This window comes from Triticum aestivum, chromosome 7A (genome assembly GCF_018294505.1).
Source record: "Triticum aestivum cultivar Chinese Spring chromosome 7A, IWGSC CS RefSeq v2.1, whole genome shotgun sequence".
NCBI classification, from domain to species: domain Eukaryota; kingdom Viridiplantae; phylum Streptophyta; class Magnoliopsida; order Poales; family Poaceae; genus Triticum; species Triticum aestivum.
Genome location: NC_057812.1, coordinates 26,974,395 through 26,988,147, shown reverse-complemented (window position 1 = coordinate 26,988,147; position 13,753 = coordinate 26,974,395). Strand labels below are relative to the sequence as shown.

The 13,753-nt window shown below is 49.9% G+C and overlaps 1 protein-coding gene and 1 pseudogene across 2 annotated transcripts; both read right to left on the bottom strand.

Moving 5' to 3' along the window:
* Positions 1-5,615: 5,615 nt before the first annotated feature.
* LOC123151727 (oligopeptide transporter 7-like) lies at positions 5,616-9,725 on the bottom strand (annotated as a pseudogene).
* A 110-nt stretch (positions 9,726-9,835) lies between these two features.
* Positions 9,836-12,679, bottom strand: LOC123151728 (pentatricopeptide repeat-containing protein At5g08510). 2 transcript variants are annotated; one of them, XR_006475787.1, is made up of 3 exons: positions 11,741-12,679; positions 10,721-11,622; positions 9,836-9,972 (listed from the first exon to the last, which is right to left on the bottom strand). XR_006475787.1 is itself a non-coding variant. In XM_044571390.1 (2 exons), exons 1-2 carry the CDS (start codon positions 12,656-12,658, stop codon positions 11,008-11,010), a joined length of 1,533 nt encoding a protein of 510 aa, XP_044427325.1. In that variant the 5' UTR covers positions 12,659-12,679; the 3' UTR covers positions 10,196-11,007. The 2 variants fall into 2 exon arrangements, 1 of the variants encoding a protein (XP_044427325.1); XM_044571390.1 differs by lacking the exon at positions 9,836-9,972 and having other exon boundaries at positions 10,196-11,622.
* Positions 12,680-13,753: the final 1,074 nt, after the last annotated feature.

Sequence of the window (13,753 nt, the reverse complement as noted above, 5' to 3'; positions counted from 1 at the left end):
TTGACCTGTGCTGTGACAGACGGTGTCGTCGCTGCATCGTACTCCCTCCGTTCCAAAATAATTGTCTTACTAGCCATCTCAAATGGACTACAACATACGGATGTATGTAGACATGTTTTAGAGTGTAGATTCACTCATTTTGCTCCGTATGTAGTCACTTGTTGAAATATCTAGAAAGACAATTATTTAGGAACGGAGGGAGTAGTTTAATTGCTATAAGAGCATTATGCGCCCTTAAGAGGGCCCTCTAAGGCTGTTTTTTAGCGCCGGCGCCGAAAAATCGACCCAATCACACTCCCAAGAACCTGTTTTTCGCTGGATTGGGTCGAAATTGACGCCGGTGCACCCAACCCGAACCCGGCGCGCTAGGGGACGCCCGGGGGCGCCGGCGCGAACGTTTTGGTGCGAAAGAGTGGCGGGACCGGCGCGTCAGCGAGACGAAGGCTGGTCGTCCTCATCGTCTCGGTTTTCCCGCGGGGAATCAATGCCAAGGCTGCCGCCGGTCAGCCTGCCATTGATTCACGGACGGCGAAGTGCGGCGACGCCGCCCCCCCTTCCGCCACGTGGCCGCCCCCGAGCCGCTATAAAAGGCGCCCCTGGCCGCGCCGGTGAGGCACTCATCCATCGGCATCGGCAGTCCTCCCCCTCCTTGCCGTCGCACTTCCTCCCCTCTCTCCGCCGCTCGAGCCCCTCTCCCCCCCCCCCCGCGGCAACCATGAGCGCGAGGTGCCCCGGCGACGCGGCGGCGGCCAACGGTTTCGGCCGCCGCTCGCTGCATGAGTGGGAGGCCTACCTCCTCCACGAGGCCAACTACCCCGCGCCGCCCGACGTACACGCTCCGTCCCGGTGGAGGCTCAGCACCGGCGGGGTCCCTGTCCCCCCTCTGCCCGTCCCCGAGACGCCCGCCTATTTCTACGCCGAGATTGAGCGTGCGCGGGCGTCCCTGACGGTCGCGGAGCGGGGGCTCCCGGAGTACGTCACCGGCAACCACGCGGCGTGGGCGGCGTACTTCAAACGCCGGCAGGAGGAGCGGCTCGCCTCCACCAACAATGCGCCGACGCCGCGCGGCCGCAACATCAGCGAGGGCCGCTGCCTATGGTGGGGCGTCCCGGGCCGCATGCTCAGCGGTGTCCTCGCGCACCTCGAGGGCGGCAACGACCCGCCGTTCGAGTACCCGACCGCTCGGAGCGGCGGCGCGTGGCTGCCGAGGAGGATGATGGGATGGTCATCCTCCTCTTTCTCCTCCTCCTCCCGATCCTTCTCTCACTCCTCTGGCGCGCCGGCGTTGGTCAGCGTCAAGCCAGAGCCGTCCGACACGCTGCTCGGTAGGCGCACCCGCAGCGCCGGCCTCGTCATCAACGACGGCGGCCGTGGCTCCTCCTCCTCGGCCCCTCCTCGCCTGGTCAAGCCGAAGAGGGAGCCAGGGCTGGCGACGGTGAAGCCGGAGCCGGGGCTCGCCTCCGTGAAGCCGGAGCCTGCTCTCGCCGAGGAGGCCGACGAAGAAGAGGCCGCCTTGAAGTGGGCACGCGAGGACTACGCGCGCATGGAGCTGGACCGCCAGCGCCGCGCCCTGGAGGAGATTGCCGAACGCCGCCGCCGTGAAGCAGCGGGCCGGGGCGAGGGGTCGAGCAGCAGCGCCGGCCGTGTCAAGGAGGAGAAGCAGGAGGATGAGGCCGGCGACGACTACGCCCTGCTCAGCACCTACTTCGGCCCGTAGTTTAGGGTTTTTTCCGTCCATTTTATTCGTGTAAAAAACGTCTAAATTTCGCTGAAATATGTCGTGTTTGTTGAAATTTGGCCGTGTTTGCTGAAATTTGGCCGAACTGTGGAGACGTCTGGGGCCCGACCTGGGGGCGACGGCTGGGGACGTGCTCGCCCCCATGTCGAAAAAAACGCCGGCTCGCCCCCAAACGACGATTTTCGGCGCGTCTTGGGGACGCAACGGCTGAAGATGCTCTAAACATGACACGTGATGCGCGCGTCCATATAGATATATATAACCTGACTAGTACGAGGATGCGTACGCTCTAATAATATCATAAACTACCCTAAAAAAATAATATCATAAACAAAAATGGCAGAATCCAAACATAAATTCCACACCGAAAGCAAACTTTGCAGACATAAGCATAAATAGATTCCATATATAATTTGTGGCCTAGCAGTGTCGCACATTTTACTACATCAGAAAACAAAAACCGTCGAGATAATCATGCATGTCGGCTTGCTGCTAGAGTGAGCGAGAAATTAATCACGCCGAATATGATGTTTTGTACGGCTCCTGCTTTGGCAGCGGGGCCAAAGAAAATCTCAGCCAGGCATGCATTCGCCAAGGAGCAGCATCAGCATTGCAACATCAGTGGGAGTGGGGTGCCCATCAAGCGTACGCCCTCCTTTAATTAGAGGTCCTTTTCTGGAAGAATTGACGAGCTACTAGTTCCAAATCCACCAGAGCCACTGGATACATGGCTGGTTACAGCATCTGCAATGAAGCCCTCGTATCCGCCTCAAATATTCACATAGTCTGCCTGAACAAACAGAAAAGAGCCACCCAATCAGACCAGACAAATTCAGCCCAAATGGCAGGGGTGACCAGTAGTCCCCATGCCCGACCCATATCTGGGGTGGATATGGGGACACCCGCCGCATCCACCATATAGGACTGATCGCAAGGGCCTACGCCAGTTTTGTTATTCTTTTGGTCATTTCTAGGTCACTAATGGATTTGTCGAGGAATATGGCTATGGAAACACGGACCTTGGCAAATTCATATTCAACGAGTTCATCAATTCGTCGGATTTGGAAGACGAAAATGCTGACATGATGATGACGAGCATCCAAGAGGAAATGTAGAAGCCAGAGGAGTACGTACTAAACTTCAAGGGTTCCATATATGGACGAAGAGTTATTCCCTGTGATAGGATTGCCGGTGCACGGCTTCTGTCCACAGACTCCGTACTTCACACTGAACCCAAAATACCATGAAGGTTTGTTTCGACGTCGCCTTCGAATGAGCGAAGGTTTGTTCTTATGCATAGTGACTGCCCTAAAGAGGGTTGATGACAAATTCAAGCCGAGGAAGGATTGTTGCAAAAAACTTTCTTTGTCTCCTCTGCAGAAATGCACAACCGCTCTTATGATGCTTGCTTATGGTAAGGCCATAGATGTAATTGATACTGAAATCCGGTGGAAGAGACCATAGTCCTGAACACACACGGTGCAATTTGCACGCACTATAGTGATGGTGTTTGGACCATAGTACCTAAGAGAGCCAACTGTGGAGGACATACAAAAATATTGTTGGAAATTAGAGCATCAAGAGGATTCCCATGTATGCTGGATTCAGTTGATTGCATGCACTGACAATGGAAGAACTGCCCAAAAGGTATGCATAGTCAATACCAAGATCAGGTCAAAGTGATCACCATCATACTTGAAGCAATGGCAAGTGGCAACGAATGACTTGTGGATTTGGCATGCTTTCTTTGGCACGCCTGGTTCTAATTAACATGACATCAATGTACTCCAACGATCTTCTTTGTTCAAGAGACTTTGTGATGGGGTTGCTGGCCGATGCGGCTGATAACTCATCACCGGCGTGGCGTCACCGGGAGGCCGACACACATTGACACATTAGTGGAAGAAACGGTTAGTGGCCATGGAAAATATTAATTACTATTATAAAAAAAAGTTCAAGCATGCTGAACACAAATTTAGCGCAAGTGGATAATTTATGATTACTCTCGGAACAAAATTTTAGTACACACGGAACAATTCACAATTACTAGTGGAACACATTTTTAGTTCTTGTGTAATAATTCACTATTACTAGCACAAAATGAATAACTAGTGCTCGTAAACAATTCATGATCACCAATCGAACAATTCCGAGTGACTATAAAAACCATCAATATGTGAAACAACAATTTAGTTGTCATGAGCAATTCGTATAATGTCAATGGAATACCTAGCCCTCACGGAACGTTGGTGTGATTGTAGCGAGAGAGCACAAAGGTTCATACAGGACTATTCACATCCTAAATGCGCCGCATACGAATAAATGAACAATGCTCGCAGTCCATTTCACAACTATCACAAAAAAAGTACATATAGCATAATTCACAATGGCGAGTGAAACAAAAATTTAAATGCAGTACAATATAAGAAAAGTACTCAAGTCTCATTTTGGGGCCATAAGTATGAAAAAAAATGCTAGATCGCATCAGCAAATAAAAGGTAAATACTTTCTTTTGAACAACTTTTAAGATTATTAGTTGGAACGATCACATTAAAAATCTAAAACACACACTTGTGAAGTAATTCAACGAGGGGAAAAAGAGCTCAGCGACAAAAGAAAAGGGAGCGATAGAATGCTTCGCTAAATTGTGAGCCTCGACATTCAAGCTACTAAACTAATGAGCCGATTGAACATGCTATTGATATTTTATTTTAGCAAAACAAAATGCTATTGATGGAGAGAATGCAAAGCAAGAACAATAAAAAAATTGCCCAGCCCAAGGCCCAGGTAGGATACACGCAGAATGGAACGGCCCAACGATATATGGTAGTACTCACTCCGTTCCAAATTACTTGTCTCAAAAGTAGATAAAAATTGATGTATCTACAACTAAAATACGTCTAGATACATTCATTTCTGTGACAAGTAATTCCGAACGGAGGGAGTAGTAGCTATCGAGCTCTGGGCGTCATATGGTCCAGCCCAAGCGAGAGCGGGTAGAATATACCAGTCCCTCGGCCTCGTCGTCTCCAGCACCGAGCCATGCCTTGCCGGCTTACCGCTGGCCAGCCCTCCAATCCAGTTCAATTTTGTCAGTCCCCGACCACCCCGTAGCTCGGCACGTGGATTAGTCCGACCACCGGCGTCGGCAAGACGGAGAGGAGTAGGGACAGGTTCGGTCATGCTCCGACGTGGGGGCGGCGGTGGAGCGAGTTGCCGGCGGCTAACTCTGGTAAGAGGTTCAGAGTAAACCCTACTGTGAATAGTTAGTAATGCGATGTGTAGACTACGCCTGCAAGCCTAAAACTTCTTATTCTGTCAAGTTGTCATGAGTACTTTCTGAAGAAAATTCTTGGCACTGTGGTCTGTCACCGTGAAATAAGAAGATTATTACCGTATTCCTTCCATATATTGATGTAATACAACATGGTTCCATTTCAGTTTTTGGAGGGGAGAAATCTGGACTGCTAATGTCAGAGGAGTAGTTGACCGTTCCCTCTATCATTATCTCTGTGTAGAGTAACAAAATTGCAGTCATATAATGGCAACTGACAAGTCGAGGAATTTGCGTACTGCTTTTGCACCTTGCAAGGGTTTCATTCTGGTGAATGGAACCGGGTTTTTTTTTTCGAACAAAGAATAAGAATTTGCAGTCATAAAGATACTAGTTGTGGTACATTGTGTGTGAGAAATTCAGAAATTTCAGTTAAAAACTTGCAACTTGCAAGTCCCGTGCTACCTGCTTTTACTGGACTTCAAACAATCAAGGAATCAGTTATTTACTAGTAGCTGGGATAACAGTTAATTTGGCAGTGAAAACCTGTTGCCACTAAAGATTGTTCTTCAGGCAATCTTTGTGGTACTTTGCACAATAGAATATAAAATAAAACCCATTTCTCATCTTTAAAAGGTCCAAACAAACATTCGCTATTTACATCGATCTCTGCTTGCTCACAATTCCAATTTTTCCAGCGTCGGCCGCCGCAGATGAGAAGATGCTTAGTTGTACACTGGGCAGCCCTTGACAACTATACCTTTAGCAGTGGGGCAAGAAGCCAAGGGACATCCATCCAAGTCATTTCCCCACCAGTTCAAACTGATGTTCTCCAAGCCTAGGCACAGGTAAATTAACACGGCCATGAATGCCAAACCAGCATCTAGTGCACCTGAAAGCAGATAATTGTGTCGCTCCCACCAGTCACGTCGATATCTATATACCACATAACCTGATAGAAACCCAATCAGTATCCATGTGGTGTAGTTAACTGCTGTGGCGGGTGGCATCTGGAAGATGGAACCCAGCATCACGGGCATGTTGATGAGTACGATCCAGTTCTGGCCTGGGAATGCCCTGTGCGCTAACCATACGAGGAGCGGGGCGACGGCTCCCCCCAAGAAGAACCAGTTCACTGCCGCGTAAGTTCCCAAGTCCCCGAATATTCTGCGCGGGCCAATAAGACCCCATATGACCGACGCGTCATAGAACACATGATCACCGGGGCAGGTCCAAGGGCTGCCCGCTGAGAGTAGCTCAATGTCGCAGATGTTGGGGATTGTGTCCATCAGCCACCATGCTGTCCCAAGGTACACGAATGCCGCGATCGTTGTTCCGACCACCTGCCATGTTCCAAAATATTGATGCTTAATGCCTTCTGTGCACTTATGCAGTGGAAATGTTAAATACACTATGATGGCCAAACAGAGCTTACCTGAGCCATAAACATGGTCCTTGGGGGAATCTTCATGTAGTGGCCCAACTTAAAATCTTGCAGAAACATCAGAGCTTGGTGCATGCTGATATAACCGTATACCTTGAAGCACATATTTGCGACGGGTCGTCCGGGGTACAAGTACCCGATGATGTACTCTGTGATGATGTTCAGTCCTGAGGTCTGCATACAGTGGAAGAATGTGAGTTGTGGATTTGGTGCTTCAGATACGTATGGCATGCCGTGATGAAAGTTGATAGAATCCTTACCTGGTTTGTTGTTGCTGTGATAATTCCAATTGGGAGGGTGAAGAAAAATGCAATGGCGCATGCAAGTAACACACCCCACCAGGGCAGCTGGAGCTGCTCTATGTAGTATTCGCAAGCGAATACAGTGACAGGCAATGTTAACTACAAGGATGCAGATGAACCACCACTCAGGGACCTGCTTGTATCTCCTCATTAGCTTTGTATGTATGTCCACACTTTTCCCTTGAAAAGCTGATCTGCTTAGCTGCAAAATTTCCCTGGACACAAGCATTTTGATTCTTAATTAGTTGCCGCAACCATGTGATTGTGCACAACAAACTGACAGGATTTTACCTTCCATGGAACAGGAGGACATGAACAATCGTCGCGGTAAGTGACGCGAAACCGATACCATATGTGACAGCAAAGAGAGTGCTGAGGTACAGTGGACCGTTTTTCTCATATGCCTCTGTATCTAGATGGAAATTGTCGTCCACGATAGCTGAGATGTTGTACTTCTGCCCGCCGGAGGTGAAAAGACCGGAAGAGAAGATGGGGAAGGTCTGCGCCTTGTAGAAATCAAACCAGTACCCAATAGGCACGATGATGTACATGACGATGAAGAAGCCTGCAGCGACATTCGCAGTGGCGAACCAGGGGCTGACGAGAGGGCTTCCTAGATAGCTGGAGATGGATGCCCAGTCAAGGCCGATTGCGGCGATGCCGAGCCCGTGGAGACCTGAGCCGAGCTGCTGGGCGAACACTGAGTTGGGGAACACCCAGCAGATCCAGGAGAGTGAGGTGAGCATCTGGAACAGGTAGCCTGGGAAGGCGTAGTATGCGAAGCTGCAGGCGAACGCCACCAGGAAGAACTGGTTGCGCGTGAAGCCCCCTTTTCGCCGCCTTTCATCCTCGTGGAGTGCCCTGGTGGGAATATGCATTGGAAGCATGAGTTCTCACTTCTCAGGGAAAACTGCTCAAACATATCCAGTATATATTGTTCAAACCATTGATTTCTCTGATCGTCAAAGCAAATAAATGTTTGTGCTAATCTTATTCTGCCTGTCTTAATTAGGTCACTGTATTTCCCTGAGATGGACACGGGATTTCTTTATTTTCTCCATGTTTTTTCAATGAATGGAAGGCATGAGCATGTCAGCATGATACCATTCAGTAGTCGTTGTCAGAACCAGGAACCTTAAGCTATATAGTACTCTCAAGTGGTGTTAACTGAAAAAAATGCCATTGACTTAAAATGAGGATGGCCTCGATGGCCCCAACAACTCACAGGGGCCATATGCTAATTTAATCCTCGATCGGAGTTTTTTTTTTCTCTCTTAATCCTGAGTTTTATGGTTGTGTTCAGAATCTTTGGGTGGCTAAGCTGTTGCAATCATCTAATTTTCTTGGATGTAATTAAGCAGGGCCAGCCTGACGTGTCATGACCCACATGAGGTGTCTACTTCTCCACACCAACAATAGCTTATGCCAATTTGCTCAAAATTCAAATCTCCTACTACTTGGAAGCATATAGCAAGTACACCCTCTGTTCATAAATATAAGACGTTTTGGCAGTTTAAACAGAGGCATATATACATTGCTTGCACGCATCAAACACCAGTAATTGTACACAAGTTTTAAGAAAAGAATTCATGATCAAATTGTTAACCTAGTTTCTTTCTGAGTGCATCATTTTGACCGGCCAATTAAATTTGGCCATGTAACAAGGCAATGAAAAATTCGAAAATGAAGTTGCCTGCCGGAGAGGGGAAGCGTGTGTACCTGAAGAGGGAGACCTGCACGAGGTTGGACGGCCACCACATGGCCGCCGGCTCCACGAGGTACCGCCGGAAAATCCCCGCCCACCCGAACCCGAGCACCTGCGTGGTGAGCACCACGAGGAGGGAGACGAAGAAGGTGAGGTTTTTGCCGTAGAAGACGCGGACGACGGTGACCACGTGGATGGCGTAGACGGTGCCGGCGCCGGCGTTGGCGAAGATGGTGATCAGCACGTGCTCCTTCACGTTGAACGGCCCTGGGTTGAGGGTGAACTCCCAGCGCGAGCCGCGGAGGAAGGCCCGCTCTGGCAGCGCCGCGGCCATGAGGCGGCCGAGCGGCACGACGGTGATCTGCGCGGAGATGGCGGTGATGGTGAGCGGCTCCTTGCGGTACCAGAAGAACTGGTTGAGGAAGGAGAGCACGGCGCAGGACGCCATGCCCAGCACCCACATCCGGAACGTCAACACCGGCGTGTCCGGGTCGTCGCCCACGGGGACCGTCAGCACCACCTGCTCGATCGGCGAGTTCTCCGACGATCTGCCATGGCCGTCGTCGTGGCGCTCCGGCGAGTTCTGCAACGTTGACGGCCGGTTCGCTGCGCCATGAGAAGAGCAGAGCAGAAATGGTCAGCTGGCGTAGCAGGGGTGCGTGCACGGACGGAGCTAAGCATGAGAGGAGGCGGCTCACGGAGGAGTGGGGCGGTGATCTGGTCGCCATGGCCGCCGCCGTGGCCATGCTCGTCCTCTTCTTCCTCTTCTTGGTGGGACTGGGAGTGGAAGTGGGAGGAGGACGCCATGGTTATCTGTCTCAAGCTGGCTAGTCTCTACTGCTTCAGCTGTCGTCTCTGCATCGTAGTACTGTTTTGGAAGGTTTGGACTTTGGAACGTCGAGATCTAGGAAACATCCATCAGCAGCCACGTTCCCGGCCAGGTTCAGCGGGCATCCATAGGAGCGTAGCAACAACGTGGTCTGGGTCGACGAGTACGTCCGTTTCTCAACGAATAGTTAATGTTCGACTACGACTTGGGTATCAGCGAGTACGACTCTACCAACACCATATTTTCAACGTACCAATTGGGTCGTTGGATTGCCATCCAACAGCCACAACCGCGCCACACTGGACCTCTCTTTCTTCTTCCTCCCGCCGAACCATCGACCCCGCCCCATCCGTCTGACTACACCCCCGCGGCCAGCACGCGCTGTCACAGGCCGCCTTGCCGCCTCATCCTCCCCTCACCCCTTCTGCTTGTCTCCACCGCGACCACCCCTGTAAGCCCAGCTGATCCGTAGCAGTGCCGACGACACCCGCGAAGCCCCCACCCCCACCCCCCTCCCTCCTCCCTGACCCGCACCCGTCAACCTGCTTCCTCGCCTTAGCCTGGACACCACAGCTTGCTGCCCTCTTAGCGTTGTCCTGTCTCGAGCGAGGTCCTATCTCAGCCTTGCCAGGCATCGCCAGGGTCGACGTCGCTGAGCTCCTCACGTCGCCCCCACCAAACTGTTGACATGTTGTGCCGAACAGGAAAGACAATTCTAGACATTTTTATTATGTTCTCCAAACGAGCAGTTTCCAAGATTCCAACATAGATCTTGACAAAAAAAGGCCGGTCCAGATAATGGCTGCATCCTGCATGTGCACGGGTGCTATAAACAACATAGATCTTGACAAAAAAAAAGGCCGGTCCAGATAATTGCTGCATCCTGCAAGTGCACGGGAGCTATAAACAAACTCTCTATATCTGTTACTACTTTTATTAGCTCAATAATAAATCAAATTGAGTAATAAACGCGATTGAACACATCAGGAGGGACGGTGGTATTACAGGCATGGCCTCGTTCATGAAACGAGATGCACCTTGTTGGAATTATCATCTGGTTCTCAAGACCACTGGTGGCCGGTGACCCCGAGAGGTCCAGGCTCGGCAGGTCAACCACCTCTATGAAACAGCGCAACTAACACCTCTATACAACAGCGCAACTAACTGACAATGATGTTCTTTTGGGAAAACTCGCCTCAGAGTTGTTGCAGGTTGCAGCTATAACTTGCCAAATGCCAAAGATCCAGAAGGGAAAGGAGGGTTGGCTCCGCCTCTGCTCAAGACACTACATAGTGTAGCAGCAATGAAGCACACAGACTCAACCAAATTATATAGCCTCAACACAACTGTATGTTTCTGTACTCTGTGCTCATTTACTTGTCATATCAGTTCTCGTATGTGGATTTCATTATTCCAGAATAAATGTACCTTGTTGGGATGTATCTTGAAATTATATGCTTCGTCTGCAATTCTCGGTCGTCTGTGCATCTTAATAACAAGTGCAGCATCAACGGCCATTTTGATTTATAGCAGCAAGAAGAGAAGAGTCAATGCCCAGGTGGTGCTACGCACTGACCTGATTTGGCATTCCTTCTGTTGCCACCTTTTGAAGAATCCCTTGCCACATCAATTTGACTTGGAAGATCAGATCAGAGCGGTTCATGGGCAATCACAGATCACTTTTATGATCACAGTCTCTTCACATCTCTAGGAATTTAGATCTCTATAGGTGACAGAAACAGCTGTTCCGCTTCTTCCTCATTTTCTAGTCCGACAAGCTTCATGAGCATTGTGACACTGTCAAGGGTGCTGTACACCTCCACAAATCTTGGATGCGACTTATCCTCAACAAGGAACTTGTGCATCCTGCCATCTAGCTCTATGAAGCTGTACCCAGCTGATTTCTTGTGGTCTTTCTCCTTGAGTAACTTCCATACCTGGGCAACACCGTCCCATTTTCCAGACGACGCGTATATGTTTGACAGGATCACCAGATTTCCAGTGTTTTGTGGCTCGAGAAAGATGAGTTTGTTTACTGCTACTTCCGCTAGTTCTACGTTTCCATGGAAGCTGCAGGCACCGAGCAAGGCTCCCCAGATGACGGGGTCAGGCTCCACTGGCATGCTTGCTATCATACTGTAGGCTTCATTTAGGAGACCAGCACGCCCAAGCAGATCAACCATGCAACCATAGTGCTCGATTCTTGGAGTAAGACTAAATTCTGCTTCCATCGAGTTGAAGAGTAGCTTGCCTTCATCCACCAAACCTCCATGAGTGCAAGCCAAAATGACTCCAACAAATGTGATACCATCTGGTTTGACCCCTGTCATCTGGACACAGTAAAATAAGAATCAAGTTCCACACTGAGGAATGAGCAAGGCAAGAAAGTGATGATGTGTTAGTGCGAAAATATAGGAGTAAAATACAATTCAAGGAAGAAATCCTCACCCGCAACTTATGGAACAAGGCAAGTGCTTCCCTCCACGAGCCATGCAAGGCGAATGCCATGATCATTGAGTTCCAAGAACAGAGATCTCGCCGACGACGGATCCCCTGAAACACCTGCCAAGCTCTTTGGATGCTGCCACACTTGGCATACATCTCCAGCAGTGCATTGGCCACATACACATTCCTCAGGTGGCCTTTGCCCCTCGCATACTCCTCCACCTTCCTCCCAAGCTCCATGGCCCCAACAGCCGCGCACGCGGGCAGCACGCTGCTCACCGTAAGCTCATTCGGCTGCACCCCTGCCCCCTCCCACATCTTCAGGAACGCCCCCACCGCCTCCTCGTGCCGCCCGTTCTGCGCGTACCCGGACACCATGGCGGTCCACGAGACCACGTTCCGGTCCGGCATTTCCCCGAACAGCTTCTCCGCGGCGTCGAGGAGGCCGGCCCTGGCGTAGGCCGAGAGCAGCGCGTTGCTCACGGCGGTGTCCCTGCGCGGCATTTCGTCGAACACCCGCCTGGCGTCGCGCAGGAGGCGGTTCCTGGCGTAGAAGGAGACGAGCGCGGAGCCGAGGAAGGGGTCGCCGGGCGCGAGGTGGCCGGACTTGAGCAGCAGGGCGTGGGCGGAGAGCGCGAAGGGCGCGGAGGAGGGGGCGGAGGAGAGGAGGAAGGTGAAGGAGAGAGGGGTGAGCAGGCGGAGGCGGTGCGCGCGGGAGAAGGAGCGGAGGAGGAGCGGGCTGCGCGAGGCGGCGAGCGCCTGGAGGAGGCGGTCGTGGAGAGTGGCGGAGGGGGGCGAGGAGGCGAGGAGGAGCGCGGCGTAGCGGAGGTCGCCGGCGGCGAGGACGCGGAGGAGGAGCGGCTGCAGGCGGCGCTCGCCGCGGCGGAGCAAGCGCGCGTGTAGCCGCTTCACTTCCTCCATGGAACGAACCACGCTGCGCGGGTCGTCAAAGGCCCATCCAAGTGTAAGTCGAATATAAGTGAACAGGGCCCAGCGGCCTTCTCTCTAAAAAGACTTATATATACTTCCTAAATATAAGTCTTTCTGGAGATTTCGGTAAGGACTACATACGAATGTATATAGACATATTTTAGACTGTAGATTCGCTCATTTTGCTCCGTATGTAGTCCACATTGGAATCTCTAAAAACACTTATACTTCCTTTGTCCCATAATATAAGAACGTTTTTGGCACTAGTATAGTATCAAAAACGCTCCTATATTATGGGACAGAGGGAGTATTTAGAAACGGAAGGAGTACTATAAAATAAGTCGAATGTTTCAATATGTATTCCTATTTTTTAACACGTATTCGCAAAAATGTCAACACATGTATTTAAAGTTTTTAAACGTATATAAAAAATTTAGATGTATACAAAAAATGTACAATGTGAATGAAAAAGGGTTGACATCAAAATATGCATTTGAAACAAATGTTAATCATATATTTGAAAATTTTGAATTGTGTATAATTTTTTTCTTTATGTATACAAAAAAAATTAAAATGTGTACGAAAAGTAGATGTGTGTTCAAAAAAGAAAGAAAAACCGGTGAAAACCAAGAAAAGCACAAAGAAAACCAAAGAAAAAAAGAAAAAAGAAAAAGAAACAAGAAAACCCAAAGAAAACCATAGAAAGAAATGAAGAAAACCCAAAAAACTAAGTGAAATCAGATAAAAAACTGCAGGAAAAAAACACATGCTCAGCTACAGTAATGGGTTGGCCAAATAATGTCGCGCTGTCGGCGAGATGGGCTACATATAGCTCCTGCGAAGAAAATAGGCCCTTAAGAGAATACCACAACTCTCTCTCTCTCTCTCTCTCTAAGGAAAAAACAACTTTTTTCAACTAAAATACCACAACTTAGCGTGAAAAAACCCACAACCCCCCAAAAAAAACAAGAGCAAAAATGAACATCCTGATGATGATTATGCATACCTAATTTCAGGCAGCATATGTGGTGCATAGATTCAAGTGGAAGGATCTATGTGCATGAATAATTTGACCGACAAGGTATA

Coding starts and splice junctions, on each gene's coding strand:
- LOC123151728 (XM_044571390.1), bottom strand. CDS start 12,658: ATGGAGGAAGTGAAGCGGCTACACGCGCGCTTGCTCCGCCGCGGCGAG. Junction 11,623..11,740: donor CCTTGTTCCATAAGTTGCGG/GTGAGGATTTCT, acceptor TACTGTGTCCAG/ATGACAGGGGTCAAACCAGA.